At 38.4% G+C, this 20,163-nt stretch overlaps 1 protein-coding gene across 1 annotated transcript in view; it reads left to right on the top strand.

Annotated features, from left to right (window-relative positions):
* The window catches only part of RELN (reelin), a 535,801-nt gene that overhangs the window by 458,504 nt on the left and 57,134 nt on the right, over positions 1-20,163 (top strand). Inside the window, exons 39-46 of the mRNA XM_061197622.1 lie at positions 2,189-2,360; positions 2,462-2,564; positions 5,615-5,844; positions 10,543-10,763; positions 12,375-12,522; positions 14,792-15,050; positions 15,908-16,157; positions 19,672-19,840. Of these exons, the coding sequence (XP_061053605.1) occupies positions 2,189-2,360; positions 2,462-2,564; positions 5,615-5,844; positions 10,543-10,763; positions 12,375-12,522; positions 14,792-15,050; positions 15,908-16,157; positions 19,672-19,840 (1,552 nt within the window). The remainder of the gene's footprint in view (positions 1-2,188; positions 2,361-2,461; positions 2,565-5,614; positions 5,845-10,542; positions 10,764-12,374; positions 12,523-14,791; positions 15,051-15,907; positions 16,158-19,671; positions 19,841-20,163) is intronic.

The following is a 20,163-nucleotide window of genomic DNA, read 5'->3' on the forward strand; positions in this document are numbered from 1 at the left end:
AAGGTGTGGAGGAAGGGTTTGTCAGCTGAGTGGCTTCGCTGTCCACAGCACCTTTTACATGCTTCGCTTTTGAGGAGTCTCAAGGAATATTTAGCTTTATATATCTTTATCTTCATACTTGACTATGTATTATCTTCGGGCTTGACTCGTAAGTTCTCTTGATGTAAATACAGCTAAATCCTGTCACAGAGCTAAGGTTTTTAAAATTTAATCCAGCTCTACCATTAGGTACTCATCAGTTGTAACTACATTTTTTACTGAATTCATTTAGGAATACATAGTTCTTTTTTTTTAATATTTATGTTTTTTTGGGGGTTTTTTGGCTGTGTCGGGTCTTAGTTGCGGCACGTGGGATCTTTCATTGCGGCGCACTCTAGTTGTGGCGTGCGGGTTTTCTCTCTCTAGTTGTGGCACACGGGTTCCAGAGCACATGGGCTCTGTAGTTTGCAGCACATGGGATCTCTAGTTGAGGCACGCGAGCTCGGTAGTCGTGCACATGGGCTTAGCTGCCCCGCGGCATGTGGGAACCTAGTTCCCCGACCAGGGATCGAACCCGTGTCCCCTGCATTGGAAGGCGGATTCTTTACCACTGGACCATGAGGGAAGTCCCCATAGTTCTTCTGAGTATGGCACTTCATTAGTGAGATAGAACAACATTACAGCAAAAGCCGTGACAAAGTGAGAGGGACTGACACAAAGCAGATAGTGCCTGAGATAAAATATTCTTATCGCATACACTTGCCTCAGTGATAAGCTAACATGAATGTATAATTTAACAGTATTTTCAAATGGTGGTTACAGAAAACGATTTTACAAATTTGTAATGTTTTATTGCTTCCTGTAATTCTACTAACTACTGATTATAAAGGACCAGACTCTACCAAATTATGCATTTAATGGCCTAAGTAAGCACAGAGACATCATATTAAGCAGATTCTTTGCAGAGGTAACACAGCAATGGATAAGAAAAATGTACTTCCATCTCTAAAATTTAACCTGAATATTTCCTTTATAACTAGTAAGTCAAAAAAGAATTTTAATTTACTGTGAACAGAAAAAATAATCTTGTATAATCGCTGAGGAAAAGTCCAAAAAAGAAATGCAACCAGTTTCACAGTCCAGAAGATAGTTGTCTTCATGTTATGTTTGGAATGCTCACCAATTGTTCTTCATTGTTTTCACCAACTGCTTCCAAAATAAGAAAAGGGAAGAAAGCTACTAGGATTAGAACAGTGATAGGATTAGAGAGGGAGAGGCACATGTGACTTCATTTAAATCATCAGGTTGTTTCTACAAGCTCCTATTTACAGATCCTTTTTTATATTTTGTAAGAATTCTACTAAAAGTAGGCATCAGTGAAGAAGCATCCTTGAGGAATCTTGTTTCTGCTTGGTATGGTCTTATCACCTTGTTTCCAGTTCAATTCAAGCAATGCTTTACAAAAGCACTGAGCTCACCCTTCTTATCTACTCAGTAATATCTTCCTTAAACACCCTGCCGAAGTCGCTGAGTCAAATTCTCTGACAGCCTAAGGAGTGATTTTCCTAGTTTTCTGTATGTTCCCACATATCTTCAACTAAACATACAAGTTTTGAAACGCTTTAAGGGGAAAATAAAGTATTATATAACACAGAATATTTTCTTCTGTGTAGTTTTTAACACCTAAATAAAATTGTGCATCGAGCCAGTGTTATAATGGCCATGGTCCTTCAGCCTGAAGGAAGCATGATTCTAAGTCATGGGTTGACTCTAAAAAGTCCTGAGTTACTCCATGAATAGACTAGTTAGTATAACTGAGTTCTAAATCCACAGGCTGACCACCCATCCTCACAGATTCCGGTATCTTACAGAGTCCCCTAAACCGTGAAAGCATAACTCAAAGCCCACTCTTGCTGGTGGAGGGTCCATAGCACTGCTGTGACGGGAAGGGCAGCAGACTCTTACCAGCCTTCTGAAATTAGTGAAGCTGCTCCATGCAATGTCAATTTAATAGCACTGAAAGCTTAATTTTTTCACACTTTAATCAGTGTAAACACACTGTTACATAGTTTGTGCTTCTTTGTCTAGAAGGCATCTGTTTAACCGGTTGTTACTGAGTTCCTTCTGTCCTTTACTTTCTTCCAATGAGCAAAAATGTCCATCTGATTTTCACCATTGAAAAAACTTGCTTTATCCAAAAATGCCTTAGGTAAGAAAGAAGAAATCTGGATTGTTGATGACTTCATCATCGATGGAAATAATTTAAACAACCCTGTGATGCTTCTAGATACTTTCGACTTTGGGCCCAGAGAAGACAATTGGTTTTTCTACCCTGGTGGTAACATTGGTCTTTATTGCCCATATTCTTCCAAAGGAGCGCCGTAAGTACTTAATTGAGAAGGTAAAAATAAAACCCCTGCTCTATACAGGTCACAATGATCTTTTGCCTAAATGGATTCCTTGTTGTTGTCTTGTATAACAGCGAGGAAGATTCGGCTATGGTGTTTGTTTCAAATGAAGTTGGTGAGCATTCCATTACTACTCGTGACCTGAATGTGAATGAGAACACCATCATACAATTTGAGGTACTTGATTTTGTTCTATTAGAAATGCTTTAAATTTTGTCTTGAACAAAAGCTAGGAAAGAGGAGGAAAATCTCAGATGATTTCATGCATTATGACTTTCCATTTTTGTGCAAGGACAAAAGAGATTTTACATCATAATTCACTTTTATTAGCAGAACCAATTGTCCTACTAAGGTTTATTTCTGAATTTTGGTCCTTTATTTATGACATAATCTCCTCACCTACTACAATGGGAAATTGTCAAAATAGATTATTTCAAACATTATAAAAATGAAAAGGACCATACTATTCTAGTATTATTATAGTCACAATTTTTATATATTACTTAGGATCCAGGTCAGTGTAACTATACCATGCCAGCACATTTATATAATATTTATCATGGTGTCATGAATTTTACAGATAAAATAACACTATACTGTTTCTTATAATTTCTGGGTATTTCATTAATATTCGCGGACTCCTTATATTTTTCAAGACAGCAAACTAATAATGTATAAAAGAAAAACATTTATATATTTCAAAAGCTTAGATAAAATCAGCAGAACCAAAGGTACATTGTGCTAGAGTTCAATAGTATTAACTTTTTTTTTTTGGCCACGCCACATGGCATGAGGGATCCTAGTTCCCCAACCAGGGATAGAACCCATGCCCCCTGCAGTGGTAGCATGGAGTCCTAACCACTGGACTGCCAGGGAATTCCCATTAACTTTTTCTTTTTCTTTTTCTTGTTTAATTTAATTTTTATTTCTTATCGGAATAAATTTGATTACAATGTTGTGTTTGTTCTAGGTGTACAGAATCTGGTTCATTCATACGTATACATATATATAATCAGGTTTAGACTCTTTCCCATGTTGGTCATTACAGAGCATTGAGTAGACCTCCCTTGGCATCCAGTAGGTCCTTCTTGATTATATATTTTATATGAATTATTAAATGCATGTTAACCCCAACATCCTAATTTTTCCATTCCTTTCACCTTTTTCTAAGTCTGTATGGGCCTTTCTCTGTGGAAATATGTTCATGGGCATCAATTTTTAGATAACACTAGTAAATGATATCATCGGATATTTGTCTTTCTTTTTCTGACTTACTTTACGTAGTATGATTATCTCTAGGCTCATCTGTGGTGCTGCAAATGGCATTGTTTCATCTTTTCCATGGCTAATATTCCATTGTGTACATGGACCACTTCTTCTTTGTCCATTCATCTGTAGATGGACATTTTGGTTGCATCCATGTCTGGCTATTGTAAATATTGCTGCAGTGCACGTTTGGGTGCCTGTGTCTTTCTGAATTCTGGTCTTCTCGGGTTATAGGCCCCTTAGTGGTTCGGCAGAATCATATGGTAGCTCAGTTGTTACCTTTTAAAGGCACCTTCATTCTGTTCTGATTAGTGGCTGTTACCAGTTTACATCCCAGCAACAGCATAGGAGGGTACCCATTCTCGGAAAGCCATTCAACATTTATTGTTCGCAGACATTTTTTTCTGATGGCAATTCAGACTAGTGTGAGGTGATACCTTTTTGTAGTTTAAATTTGCACGTCTCTAATAATTCTTGATGTTGAACATTTTTTCATGTCTCACGTGGTTGTAGGTAGGAGGCCTCAGTTCCTTGCCGCATGGATCTCTCCTTAGGGCTCCTTGAGTGTCCTCATGACATGGCAGCTGGCTTAACCCAGGATGAGTGATCCGGTCGGCGGTCCCCAGGACTGTCGCGGCTTCGGCTGCTGGGGCCCCTCCAGAGCCGGCAGCCTCAGTGAGGCCGCCCTCCCCTCGGGCTCCGGGGCAGTTCAGTGACGGCAGAGGGAAGAGACCCCGAGCCAGGAGTTCCAGCTCTGCGGAAAGGCGGGCTCCATTCTGGGCACAGGGGGTGGGACCTCTGTGCCCCGAGGCCTTCTGGGAGGGCCCCATTAACTTTCGAAGATACTTGTTTCATAGCTGAAATCTATACCAACCATTGGACAGTGCCTAATTTCATCAACAAAAATTTTGAATATTTGCTCTAGATTAACTGTCTGCATCCTCTAAATTAGAGTTGTTTCTTTCATCTTAAAGTCAGAGACCAAATGATGCCTTAGTGGAGAAATGATTCTCTATCTCTTTTAAGCTTTCTGTTATATTTTCTGATTTTATTTTAAGTTACTTATATAACCTTCTGTTATATTTTCTAACATTTATGCTTTAAATGTTAATAAAAAGTAATCCCTGTGGCCCTTTCAAGAGTTCTGTTATCAGAAGAATCTAGGTAGAGACAAATGCCTGTAGCTGAAAAGTTTATCAAATGTCAATAGTTTACTCTTCAGAAGGTAAGAGGAGTAAGTTCAGCAACAACAACAAATATTATATAAGTATATCTGGTGGCTCTGACAGCAAGAAAATGTTAACCCCAATTGGAAGTGGGAAAATTTTTTCATAGAAAGAATCACATGCTTTATTTAAGTTTTAGTTTAAATTCACTTGAAAGTATGAAAAAGGAATGGAGTGGTTATTTCCCTAATGGTTAAAAAGGTCTTTCTGAGAATATTCTCCCTATGCCAGGGAAATAGTGACAATAATTGTATTTTGTTCTGTTTTAAGACTGAAAACATACTGAAGATTCTCCATGTGCAGAACTTTGGGGATTATTTGAAGGTATCATAAGAAGGAAAGTAGAAGGTCTTCTTTCCATCCAGCAGTCTGAGAAAAAGCTAACGGTTAGAATTAGGGAAGCAGTCTTTTCATTACGATTTGCTTGGCTTGGCAGTGAAAGTGGGCTAAAGGTAAAATTTGGAATTCCATGCCAACCTCTGCCTTATTCACTTCCTAGCTTTTTATCAAATGAGGGAAAGTAAATTTTTCATGAGGCCCTTTGAGGTTCTTTATGAAAAAGTATTATTTAAAAGTAATGTGCAGTATTACTCAGGCAAAACAGAATTTCATGGTGTTAAGTATTTCAGCAAGACAGTTCCCAGGAAAATGGACTCGAGAAAATAATGACGTGGTGAATCATTTCAAGGCTTGTTGCTCTGAGGTAATTTGTATCATTGTTTCTTCTTCACCAAGATCAATGTCGGATGCTCCACTGACAGCTCCTCTGCTGATGCGGTCAGACTGGAGTTCTCCAGGGACTTTGGGGCGACCTGGCACCTGCTGCTCCCCCTCTGCTACCACAGCAGCGGCCACGTCAGCTCCCTGTGCTCCACGGAGCACCACCCCAGCAGCACCTACTACGCGGGGACCACCCAGGGCTGGAGGAGGGAGGTTGTGCACTTCGGGAAGCTGCACCTTTGCGGGTAAGGACCTGCTGCTTCGCACCATGTTCTTCTCATTTCACGGTTTTCTCCGTGATGTCATGGTTGCCTTGCCACTTTATCAGGGAAATTTGCACCTTACGTTTCTTCCTCAGTTCTCCACTGAAAGTAGATCAGTGGATGTTTAAAACATAGGACACTGCACTGACATACTACTAATTCATAGTTTGAAGATAGATTTAAAGGAGCACACCCTGGGCAGCACCCCGTCCTGGGGTTCATATCCCCATGGGTCTTTATTAGATCAATTAGGAAGCAACAGAAATATGGTTTTCCCCCAGTGTTATAATCCATCTCCTTTCTGCTCCCTACCTCACAATATAAATGCAGTTAGAATTTTTACTTTCGAACATCTGCCTATGTCTTTCGTGCAAGGAGAGGGCACGTATGGAGGATCGAAGCCTGCAGAATATTCCAGGTGTCTCATAAAAAAAAATTTGTTAGCGCTCTTTCCCCAGGCATTTCTACTTTTTCAACCTTTCTTAGCATTCTTGTTACATATATTTGACTCTTCTGTTGAAAAGCTATTTGGAGATAAAGGACTTCAATTCCAATAGAAATGAAAAGTATAGTTCAAAACATAAAACTAATAGTATAAGTGAACAAAGAGAGGAAGTCAGTAAAGCAGTCTGCCTCAGAATTTGTCTTTTCTCTCAGAATAAACAACTTAAGGGTATGCCAAAAAAAGAAGGAAGTACTAATATCATACTTTCAAGATGGAGATAGATTTACATTCCTGATGTGAAACTCAGCATAATTAGAAGTCTTGAGTCTTCAAGCAAAACTCCTGCTAATACCTAGTACTTTTCCAAAAGGGTGACAGTGTATCTTCGAAAGTCTTCATCCTCTTTGAACATAAATCCATTCACTCCTCATCATATCATTAGCAAAATTTTTATAATTTGATTGCTAAAGACTCTAATATTTTGTGTTATCAAGTAAGTCATTTATTAATTCTTACTATTACACCAGGATATTACTAAGTAAAACATCCTCAAGATTCTTTAGAAGCGATAGCTGAGGAGGCAAGGAGAATCTCTGAAGACCACAGGAATAAATAGAGCTGAGACTCAGCCAGCACAACTGGAAAGCTGCTATTGGAGTGTTCGGGGGTGGGGTGTGAACTTGTCTACGGAAGAATTGGGCAGGGGGAAATAGCTCAGGAAAAACTCTTTATCCAAAATTAGTTGTGTTATTTAAGATCATATGTTGTGAGAAATAGAAAGAGGCTTACCGAAAAAGTGGAAGAACTTATTAGAAAAATACTGGGGAAGAGCATGGACTCCACTCCGGAAGTTTGGGGACATCAGCAAAAGTTCGTGATCCTCCTTTTTATCATGCTGTATTAACGTCAGTCAGCAAACTCCAGCTCTCATTTTCTGGAACTCTTAATTCTACATTTCTAGAAAAGAAAATCTGAGCAAATCAGCTACAGCCAGAAGGCCAAGTGTTGCAACAGAAACATAAATGCCAAAAATCTGTGCTTATGGGCAGTGCAGGCAGGGGAAAATGGCTGGATAAACAATCACTTCGGCTCCTGTGACCAATACCCATGATCATTATGGTACTGTGAAAAGCTCCAGGTTTCCTTTTCAGTGGACCACTAATTTCTTCCAGTTGCTCAGCTAAGAATTAGATTAAATAGAAAACAACCCTAAAGATAGGGTGAAGGCCATGATTTTAGATTGTCTTAACAACTGAGACTTGCTTCCACAAGTTCCCACATGAAAGTAATCTGATTTAAAGGCGTATGATATACAGTCACTGCCAACCAGAGGTACTAAATGAAGCTACCCACCCCAGGACAGTGCTCCAGGATCATGGAGCCTGCATCATTTGGCTTTGTCCACCAGGCTGTGCTTACACATAAGGCATGGAGATGTAATTTGAACGAGAGAAATGCAGACATCTGTATTTTCACCGACTGGTATATTGGGAGTCAGTTTAAAATATACCTCCTCTAATTATAAAGGTACAGAACTTAAACCATCATGTTATTTACATTCCATGTGATTTTCATTTCTATGAAAGGAAAGTAAATCTGTTAAGGAGGCATGCCCACTCTCAGAGTGGTATAAACCTACCTTTCAAACTGCCTTCAACTGTTTCTACAAAGAGAAGAATTTGCCTTAGAAATGTTGTCTAGTCCTTGTTTCAGGAAAACAATTAGCACTCTTCTTAAGACCCACACAGGCATGAATTGCTGGAAGGCAAAAGTTAAATTTTCTCCAGCTCAGTGAACCATTCCTTGGTTTGTATTCAGCATGGTACATAATAACGGCACAAGTGCTAGATGCTAAAAGAAATATATTACCCGTGTTTAAATTGCCTTTTTCTGTGCACTCACAGGACACTAGGTACCAAAAAACTGTACTAAGTGTTTCAGGTGCAGAAATGGCTGTTTCTTGCCTTTACATATAGTCAATTCACATTTGAAGCATAAGTATTGAGCTTCCATCGAATTTTATTCACATCACCCTTGTGTCTTTTTCATTTAGAGTCTTTTTGTCTTTAAAACTTCCGAATTGCTTTTGCTTTATGCAGTTTCATAATGAGTCAACCAAAACCCCTATTTAATGAAAGCACTGCTGTGTGCCTGAAATTTTAAGTTTACATTAAAAAAAACAGATTCTTTTAAACACCACTGGCTTGGGAGAACAGACGCTGACCTTCACCAGGGAGGGTGGCAGTGAGAAATTTTCAAAATAAGATTTCAGCAGACTGGGAACCACAGTGAAACCAGACCCTTCAGTCCATTTATCATAGTGCTTGCAGTTTCTGTGTCAAGACAGGTGAACAATAATAAATATCCAACCAAGGTGGTTCATTTGTCTTCAGAACATTTGAATAAATAAGAAGTTCAAACAGAATCCATGTAGGCTTTGTTCAAAGGAAAACTCCAGCCGTTCCCCTCAGCTCAGCAGTCTGAAAGTTCAAAAGGTAGGAAGTGCTTCTTGCCAAGACTAAACTCTGACAAGTATTAGAAAATAAAAGTTAATTATGAACTGGCATTTGGGGGGCAGCTTAATATAGTTGGAATCTTGATATAAACAATGAAATTAGGGTTAAAATTATATGTGGGAACTTGACTCCATCTGCTTTACTATCTGCTAAACTTTAGAAGTCTAGTAAATGCTTCTAATACTGACTTCTAATTTCTGTTTCTCAAATAAAAAGAACTATTCTGAATTTGGTTTCTATATAATTGAAAATTGGACCGATTCACCGGGTACAAATATGAGTGCACATGCCATCTCTATATCTAGCTCCTCTGAAATAAAGTCTATATTCTTTGAACTGAGTTTTGTACATAATGAAATATACTCAACTATTTCTGGCCTGCTACCTAAATATGTAGATTATTTCTAAGGAGCTAACTTATCGTCAGCAACATGATAGGACAATCATCTTACAAGTAAAAAGGAAAATTGTGTTTCATTTAAAAAGAAGTTAAGAAATAAGAGATTTAACTAAAAATAAATCTGACTTTGTCACTCCTCTCTTTAAAATAATCTTTTGGGACTTTGTATTGCCAATAGGATAAAATCCAAAACACCCTAGTTTGGCTTTTAAGGCTTTCCATAACAAATGACATTCAAGAAACATTAATTGAGCATCTGCTATGTGTGAAACACTGTACTGGGCACCGTGAAAGGGTGCAAAAAAGAAAGAGGTATGAGCATTGGCCTCTAGGCGCTCATAGCCAATGAGGCAAATAGGTGTGCTTTTAAATACCTCCAGCTGTGATAACTATAATAATGGAAATCCATCAAAATTATGGAAGAGAGAGAAATTAAAGGATGAGTTATTTACCATATGACCCAGCAAATCCACTACGAGTCTACCAAAAAAAAATTGAAAACAGGTATTCAAACAAATACTTGTACACGAATATTCACAGAAGCACTATTCACAATAGCCAAAAGGTGGAAACAAAACAAATGTCCATCAATTGATGAATGGGTAAATAAAGTTGATATAGCCATACAATTGAATATTATTCAGTCATAAAAAAGGATGAAATTCTGATACTTGCTACAACATGGATGAACCCTGAAAACATTATGATAAGTGACTAAAGCCAGACATTAAAGCTCATATAGCATATGATTCCATTTATATGGAATATCCAGAATAGGTAAATCCACAGAGACAGGAAGCAGATTAGTGGTTGCCAGGGGCTGGGTGTAGGGGAGAATACTTAATGGGCACGGGGTTTCCTTTGGGGTGATGAAAGTGTCCTGGAACTTGATAGAGGTGATAGCTGGCTAACACTGCGGAGGTACTAAACACCACCAAATTGTACACTTTAAATGGTTAATTATTACTTTTATACTTTGTGAATTTTACCTCCATTAAAAAAAAGATTAGTTATGTAGAACATAGACAGTATTTAATGGAAAAATCCTCACCAAGAAAAGTCAATATTGAAAAAGGTGGAAGCTCAAGTGGAATTTTGACATAGTGATAGGATTGGGAAGGGCTTTTAGAAAGCAGGAACTTTATTGGCAAAATCCTGGAGATTGAGGAATGGAGTTTATGGTCCTGAGATGTTGAATCATGTTTTGTACTTCTTGAGTGTGGTGCAGAGGTAGTAACTGCCCACTGCTCATTGATCAGATGTGCTTACTTAGATTAATGTGTTGATTAGATTTTGAAGGGCTTGTATCTCTTTTCCAGATCTGTGCGTTTCAGATGGTACCAAGGATTTTATCCTGCTGGCTCTCAGCCAGTGACATGGGCCATTGATAATGTTTATATCGGTCCCCAATGTGAAGAGATGTGTAACGGACACGGGAGTTGTATCAATGGAACCAAGTGTATATGTGATCCTGGCTACTCAGGTCCAACCTGTAAAATAAGCACCAAAAATCCTGATTTTCTCAAGGATGATTTTGAAGGTAATTTCTTCATATAAAATCTATGTAGCTTTGTGAAAGAACTTATACATTAAGCACAATTTGTAATGTAGAAGTAATCATTAAGTTCCACTCTGATATTTCATTATTTATCATTACGTTTGGGACCACCCAAGCCTTCATTTAGTTCTGAATTTCACAGGGTTCCATTCTTGAAACAATGGTCAGTGAGAGTGAACAAGACCGTAATTGAGAAGAACTAAGGCTATTTTAGCCATTTTTTTCTATCACATGTAATTTCTGATCAATGATAATTTTGGAAAATGTCTATAGAGGGTTAATCTTGGGTAGAAGGAGCAAGTTTCCAGAAATATAAATTCTTGTCATTGCTTTATCACCAACTCATTATGCAGCCTTTTGTCACTTTATGCACCTCAGTTATACCTAGAATCTAATGCCATTATGTATGAAGATATGTGACAAAGTAGAAAAATGTATGTGCTCTAATGATTGAAATTATTCACAGTTAATTGTATATCCATTGGATATGCTTTCTGATAATACTGGAAAAACATTCTCACAAGAGAAAGTCTTAAATAAATGTAATAGCTATCTCTGTTAGGATAGTGGGATTAAAAGATTTTTTCTTTTTCGCAAGTTGTCTGTAAATTTTTTATAATATATCTATGGTTTTAAGGTACATTTTAGAATTAGGTTTAGGTATAGCAATACTATGGAATATTATTCAGCCATAAAAAGGAATGAAATGCTGATACATACTATAATATAGATGAACCTTGAAAACATTATACTAAGCGAAAGAAGTCAGACACAAAAGGCCACATGTCATGATTCCATTTTTATGAAACACTCAAAATAGGCAAATCCATAGAGACAGAAAACAGATTAGTGGTTGCCAGGGGCTGGGTGAGGGGGAAATGGGCAGTAACTGCTTAATGGGTACAAGGTTTTCTTTATGGTGATGAAAAAATTCTGGAGCTAGTTAGCACAACACAACATGGTTTTACAACATTGTGAATGTACTGAAAACCATTGAATCATTAACTTTAAAATAGTAAAAATGGCAAAATTTATGTTATATGCATTTTACCACAATCAAAAAAGTAAATTAGATCTAAGGTGAATATCTAAAGAGATTGGCAAGCTGGTTTTGAAAGACATTATTTAATAGGAAATATTAAATTACACTGAAATTTCTCCCATTAAAATTGTGTTTTTTTAAATATTATATAACACTGGCCTGATACTGTCCTCTCAGTAGCAAGGACACAGTGAAGAGGCCAGTGGAAAGGTCTCATTACCCTTTTTTAATTTTGGGCTGAACCACTCTGACTAGCCAGTGTCTTTTTTTGCAGTGCAGAGGAGCAGAAAGAGGGAACAATTTAGGTGGACCATAGATACTCAGGAAAAGGCCTCCTCCCTCTGTCATGTGAACCCTTAAATCATACAGCCAACGTTAAACAGTTCAAACAAGCTAAAATGTAGAAGAGACTTCTTATCCCCCAAATATATGACTTCAATATTCATGACTTCATATTTTAAAACTGTACGAAGCACCTACTATATTCCTTTAAAAAAATAATATGACTGTATTTGGGGTCATAGGTAAACCACATTTTCCACTTTTTTCAGGTCAGCTAGAATCTGATAGATTCTTATTAATGAGTGGTGGAAAGCCATCTCGGAAGTGTGGAATCCTTTCCAGTGGAAACAACCTCTTTTTCAATGAAGATGGCTTACGCATGTTGATGACACGAGATCTGGATTTATCACATGCTAGGTAATCATTTTTAAATACTGTTGAAGAGCCACCTTGTAATATAAAGTAGCAGAACATAATCAAATCAGAAAGAAGCAGAGATCTCAAGGACAAGGCCTTCCATTGTAAATGCTGAGCTTCTCTCTTGTCAAAGACTCCATTAAGACACGATTTATATAATTTCCATTCTAAAACTGAGAGAGATTTGTACAATAACTGGATCAGAAATGAAACGCAGCTAAACGGACAGAGGTTAATACCTGGTCTTCTACATGGTGGATGACCAGGAAATAACAACGTTTAACTCACTTTAACTTCAAGAAAGTAATGTTGCATCTTCTTTATCCACCTTCTACAGAATACTTTTCGTTAGCACTTGGACTATTTAGAAGTTATTTACCATTCTTAGGAGAAAGCTTAATTGAAATACAGTACATCCACAAATTACTCACAGTTAATTTTATATCCATTAGCAATTTAAGAACATCTAAAGTGTAGCCTTATTGTTTATAAGCATTTCTTTCCAATGATTTGCTCATACATTCAAAGCACGCATTTTCTAAATTGAGCACAGTCACTCAGAAACAAACTTTTTAAACTGGCTCAGAGGATTATGTCCTGTCAAGATGTGTATCCCTTGATCATTTGATGAGCCAAAAACTTAGCCAGTAAAATAGAAAATACAGTTTAACATGTATAAAATGGAACCCTGACCTATTTTTGCAAGCAAACAAAGAAATCATGTTTCATCTTTTGAAACATTTCAGAGTATCTTAACATACACTGTAACATATTTATCCTCTTCTTCCTCCTAAATCTTTCATTTATTGAATTATAAATTTGATCGTGCTTCATAGAAAATACAACTCGATCCATGAGATAATAATTTTACAGTTATAGAAAGCAAGATTTTATTTATCTCCATCCTATTTTAATGCATGTAGTTTAATTTGTTTCTCTTTATTTAAGATTTATCATTGGCAGCTGAGTTCTCTAATTTAGAAATTATTAGATTTTTCCAAATAATTCTAACATGGTTTATCTATAAATTAATATAAACATTTTCCCAATACAAGTAGACAATGTGCTAAAAGTGTTTCTCTGTAAATGATTATTGTTTTTATAGATATAAACTTCACAAGGCACTAACCATGTATTTTTGTCATTAATCCAATGTTAAAATCTCCATTATTTATCTCATCTCAGTAGCATGCTGTATAAGATTTGCATATATTGACCTCCATATAAAATCCCAATTTTCTCAGGGTTATGAGGTAAATGAATGCCCAGTTAGTGGAGATGGGGGAGGGGAGGAACCCATGAAGAGTGCATGATTTTATATATGGCATTGCTAACTTTTATTGTAAGCCCCAATATATTTCATATGTTTGACATGCGTCCATAATTGGGTATGTGTGTTGGGTTGCATATGAAATTTATTCTGCATCACCAGCTAGCACAGCGGCCAGACCAGGCACCAGCAGCTCGCCTGCCAAAGATAACATGTGAGCTGGTTTTCATTGGCACCCCAGCTGGTTGCTGCCACTCTGTCCACCTCCCTGCCAGCTGGGAAGATTGCCACTGGCTGACTGCCACAGTTCTCGATGGCCAGTATCATCCATCCCAGACCCAGCAACAGTCAGAGGCTGGCACAGCCCACCATCACCACCACCCCACACTCATGCTCTCCTGCCCCTGGCACAAAAGACAGAAAAGAGGCTCAGGTTTGACACACCTCTTCCAAAAGATGCCTGGCCTTTCACAAAGAGGTGCTACAACTGGTGAATTTAAATGTGTCTCACAAAACCAACAATATGAAATCTGGAAAACTACTGGTAAAACCAGGGAATGGATGATTTTGCCAATAAACGGCATAAACTACATTGATTACATTCTTCCAGTTTCAGATACTAAGGGCAAGGATACAAATTTATCTTGAATAGATAGCAATACACACTCCCAAACTTGGACAGCCTTTGGACCCCTCCCATCTTCTTATAGAATAGCCAGAGGGTGCAGTGAATGCTCACTTCCCTCAGACTCTCCCCTCTGGAGGGGTGCCAAATATAAATACGGGTACAGAATAGCCTTTTTCAGACTTCACATTTTATTAACTCCCTTTCACATTAAAAAGAGAAGTCAGACTTTGAAACAATTGCTTCGGACGTTCGTTAAATCATGATATTCATTAAAGGTATACCTTTCCCCTATTATCCTGTGCACTTGTCTTTTGTCAATGGTGTGAATTTTCACTCAAGTAGAAGTCTACAGTAGATCTTACTCGTATCAGATTTGTGCAGTTCTTCATGAGACTGGGATGTGGTAAAGGTGTTCCAGACCCCAGGAGCCAACCTGTGCTTCTACAATATTCTCTCAATGGTGGCCTCTCGTGGAGTCTCCTTCAAGAGTTCCTTTTCAGCAACTCCAGCAATGTGGGCAGGTACATAGCCCTGGAGATACCTTTGAAAGCCCGTTCTGCTTCTACACGTCTCCGCTGGTGGCAACCATCTGAAAATGGGCACTTCTACAGTCCCTGGGTAATCGACCAGGTCAGTCCCTTCAGGATTAACTGTTACAATGTTGTCACTTGAGCTAAATATGGCTTTAGAAAGCAGTTAGTCCAACCCCTCGCTCAGTAGAGAAAGCCCAGTACCCACAGTCGGGAGACTTACCCAAGGGCACACGGCTAGATTAGATGTGGCATTTAGGTTCCTTTCATTCTCTATTCCTTCAACTGCCTGAACCTATAAAAACAAATGACGCAACAGAAGGCCCAGGTTCTGCTCATAGAGGATTCTGCCATATGGATAGAGGGACCTTATCAAGCGTGATACGAGGCTATAATTCTCTGAAAAGGAAAATGTGCAAATTAGCATTGGTGCCACATGCAGTAGTTGCCCAATCCTCTTTCCTAACCTTTAAAGAAAAAATAAATAAATCTCCCTAACATCCTTATGGACAGTTCTAGAGGATCTTCATACATAATAATATGCATATCAAATAGAACTCGAAGAACCTGTTAACAAACGGTAGAACCCATGCAAAGAATTGGAACTGAAATGCCTTAGGGTACAACTGTCCTTAAATATAAATTTTACATGGAAAATAATGTAAGCCAAACTTTGCGTTCCCAGCTTGGGTACATGTAGTTTCCAAAGGCACAATTTGGCCCATGAAGGCTGTGAATGGTTTTGTCAGTCTTTCGATTTGTTTCTGTAGCTTTTTGCCAGATGGGCAAGCAGACCACATAAACAGGAGCATTCTGAAAGGCCCTCTAACATTATGCTTGCTGTATAATGCCAGTTCTGAGCGATCTGACAGATAAAAACAAACAAACAAAAAGGAATGAACTTTCTCCTATCTCGAAACCAAATTGAAAAGTTGTTTTTTAAAAAATATATTTCAGATTCTTATTGGAGGAAATATTTCTGGTAATACAGTCTTGGAGGATGATTTCACAACTCTGGACAGTAGGAAATGGCTGCTTCACCCTGGAGGCACCAAGATGCCTGTGTGTGGCTCTACTGGTGATGCCCTAGTCTTCATCGAAAAGGCCAGCACCCGTTATGTGGTCACCACAGACATTGCTGTGAGTGAGGATTCATTCCTACAGATAGATTTCGCCGCCTCCTGCTCGGTCACAGACTCTTGTTATGGTGAGTATTCCCTTTCCAGGTAGAGGGACAGAGAAGTGTAAATGGGCATCCAAGGCTGCCTCTGTCAAAGGACTATACTGCACCTCCAGGAAGTCTGTAAGTAAAACACAAGTGTGCTTTCAGTCAAAACATAACTGCGTTCTTGAAAATGCTGTGTGTAAATTGAGTTTTAGAAGTTTATTTTTTAAAGCCTCAGAATGTGAGCTTATTTTTAAGCATATGTCCATGAAGGCTTCTTTTTTTATAAACAATAGCCCCCAATTTATCTCTTTTTATAAATCCAGATTTTTTTAAGTATCATATTTACAGAATAAAGGGTTCTCGTCATATAGAGAATGTCAGAATAAGCAATAGGATTTACACATACATTTGTATTTACATGGGTTTTAATTCATAGGGCTTCAGATTAGTCTAGTTATTGTCTCCTTTCCATCTCCCAGGAATCATGAAATTTTGTTGTTCCTATTTTGTCTGATACTTTCTGCCACTGTGGGTCATAGCATATTCTAAACCACTGTGATTGTGACCAGTTTGCATCTTCTAGGTTATGCATACCTTACACACGCGTGCACACAGACACACGCGCGCACACACACACACACACGAGCCTATCTTAGGAGCTGTAAAAACTGACATCTTTGCATACTTGGACCCTTCACTGGAATTTGCAGATCTGTCAGGATTCTGGGGACCTTCTGGTCTTTCACCACGCTGTATCACTATTCTTCCAAGAGATCCAAACTAGAATGTTCACACTACAATGTTTTAGATTCTTGGGGGCCAAAATCTGGAGAACTTGGTTACTTCCAAGGTCCTGAAAAATCCAGATTTTTCATATTTCCATTAGTCTGAACTTAATGGACAGATCTAAGAAGGAAGCCCAGAAGAACTCTTTCTATTTCAGACTCAGTCAACACTAAACTAGTCAGTAAAGGTGGAGCTTGGGAAAGTATAAGGTACACAGCCTGTCTTCACTAGGTACAGTCTAGTTGAGGGGATACTTCAGAAAGTGAGTCCAATAAATGACTAAATCCAGTGCTGTATGGAGTGGTACTAATGCAAAATGTAATGAGAGTTCGGCCGAGGAAGAGATAACCAATGGATGGCCAGTCCAAGAAGTTTGGGAAGATTTCACAAAGAAGCTAAGTCTCAAGTGGGCGTTGATGGTTGGAGTGAAATTGAAGGGTGAATGGGGAAGAGAGGACACCCCAGGCTGGGCTGGCAGCATAAAGCGGGGATTCTCCTGGTCCATGGGTAAACCATGAGCAGACCAGCCTGAACAGACAATATTTGCATCTAACGGAGGAGAGTAGAGTGCTAATTTTGAAAATAGATAGGGGCTTTAGGGTCCTAGACACCCACTCCCTCATTAGCATAGGAAGTCAGCTAGAGACCAGGGAGGTGAGTTATGACATGGTCAGCATGCAGCAGAACCAGGGCTGAAACTCTGCCTTCATAAGCCCAGTCACATGTACTTTCTTCTGTAGGCTGGGTAAACCTCTTGAGAAAGATGAAACTGAATAAAAAATGAAAGAGGAAAGTGGCCAAGAAGAGTTGGCAGCAAATTAAGAAGGACATTAAAAGGCAGGCACAGGAATTTGTGCTTGACAAGGTCATGAATAAGAGGGCACAAGTGCAGGGGAGTGGCATGGTGGGTTTTAGGGAGATTAGCCCAGGAGCCAATGAAGGTGGGTAGAGTAGAATCCCAACAAAAAAGTGTCAGTGTTTGAATCTGTAGGAAGTGATGAAAACCTGAATTACGTGGCATGAAGAGAAAGGGAATGGATAAAACTAGTATGAGACACTGCAAACCAAAAGGAAAGAAGCAGCAAACCTCAAAACCAGGTGACATGTTGAACATAGAGGGTAAAGAAGAAAGGAGTAAAATTTCTAAAATAATTTCTAAATTTTGAACCCAGAAAACTAGTGCAAAAGCGTTGTCACTGATAGCATTTGGTAGTTAAGAAGAGATGTTTATTTATGAGGGAAAATGATGAGTCTTTCTCTAGTGCGGTGAAAACAGTTTTAAGTGGTGGTATCCTTTAGTGCAGAGGGCTTGCAGTGTAGAAAGCAGGAACTTTGTCTATACTGTGCATCACGGTATGCCAGCATCCAGGACAATGCCAGGCTGAATAAACATTTGCTGAATGAATAAAATCAATTTTGAGATGTAAAATTGGGAGATTTGGGCACAGAGATAACAGTTGAAGCCCAAGGAAGATAGGTGTAGAATAGAAGGCCAGAAATGGAGTCTGGAAAGATGCCCATAGCTGGGCTAGTTAGCACAGAAGTCAGAGGGAAGTAAGGCAGGAGATTCAGAATAATGTCCTCCAAAAGAAAGGAAAGTTTCAAGAACCAGGGAGTCATCAATAATGTCCAAGGCTGTAGGGAGGGCAAGAACAATGAAGACTGAGACAGGCCATTGTATTTAACTAGAAAAGGCCACCAGGAACCTTAGGCCACCAGGACCAGTGAGTCGTCCCACGCTGGCTGCATGGGAGAATCCCCTGGGGAACTTAAAAGCTCCCAACACCTTGGCCTGCCCCACAAGAATGAAATCCCAATCTCTGCAGGTGGGACTTCGGCATCAGTAGTTTCTAAAGGTACCCAGGCGATTTCAGTGTGCAGCCAAGACTGAGAATCATGGTCTTAGGCAGTTTCAGTAGGGAGGTATGGGCTAAAGTAGTTTATAAAGTCTTAAGAAGGGACCAGAGAGAGAAATATAAAACATAGCGTATAGGTTGAATGTTTTGGAAGAAGAGAAAGGAAAGAAAGAAATCTCTTTCCATAAGACCCACAGCCTGACTGCCTGCTTTGGCACGAACTGCATGGCCTTCAGCTCCCTCTTTAGGCTTCTCTGATTTCCCAGTATATTCCATAACACAGCAAAGCAGGATATATAAGCAAAAGAGATTTGTCAATTTCACCTATACCAGAGAAAGTTTGGCATAAGTTGGTCAGGATCCCTATAGAATGCTTAAATTTTGAGAAGGCTGCTCAATATTTTTAACTGTTTAAGAAGTAGTCATTATAACATATGGTTACTACGTTCTGTATTTGTATGTTAACCTTTAAATAAACAGACAAAATATAGTTATTGTAATACATAAATTATATCTAATTTATATAATGTATTTATACAATATATATCCTATAACTATTAGATTAAATAATAAATTATATAAATTATAACTATAATTATTATTGCTTTAACTGCATGTGAAGCAATAGATTTGTTAGAATTGTTCTGAAAATTTTGCAATATAAGAAGTGATTCAGGAAAAGTTACTTTATGTTTCACTTGATCATATCCCCTTAACAGAAAAATTATTTTAATATGGAAAGTTAAAAATAATCACTAGTAATACACAGAGGAAAAAATAAAACCAGGAAATACATTTGGGGAAAATCAAATGATATTTGATTGAAATTAAAACATGTGAAAGCATAAGTAATTATGGTTCCTGGATCTGCAGATATGTATTTCTAACCAGAATAATGCTTCCTGTTTCAGCTATTGAGTTGGAATACTCAGTAGACCTTGGATTGTCATGGCACCCATTGGTAAGGGACTGTCTGCCTACCAATGTTGAATGCAATCGCTATCATCTACAGCGGATCCTGGTGTCAGATACTTTCAACAAATGGACCAGAATTACTCTGCCTCTCCCACCTTACACCAGGTATGGATGTTTCTGCATGTAGTGAACCCGAATGTGATATAATTTGGCATGTCCAATTTCAGCACAGTAAGTTTAAATTAGTTACATGAGATTTTGTTACTTGTTGATGATATTGCCATGCATGAATTATTAAAGCGACGTTAAAACGTAAAAAAGAAACCAGTTTTTGTGGTGACATTGTTCTGTGTTTTCCCTAAATCCAGGCCTTTACTGACCTTTAACTCTAATATTTTTTTAAATGACATATGAAAGGAAACAGTGGCCAGCTCAGTGAGCTTCTCCAACTTAAGTCACTATGCCAAGAACAAGTCTTAATGGATTTA

The sequence above is a fragment of the Eubalaena glacialis genome, chromosome 8 (genome assembly GCF_028564815.1).
Source record: "Eubalaena glacialis isolate mEubGla1 chromosome 8, mEubGla1.1.hap2.+ XY, whole genome shotgun sequence".
Lineage (NCBI taxonomy): Eukaryota > Metazoa > Chordata > Mammalia > Artiodactyla > Balaenidae > Eubalaena > Eubalaena glacialis.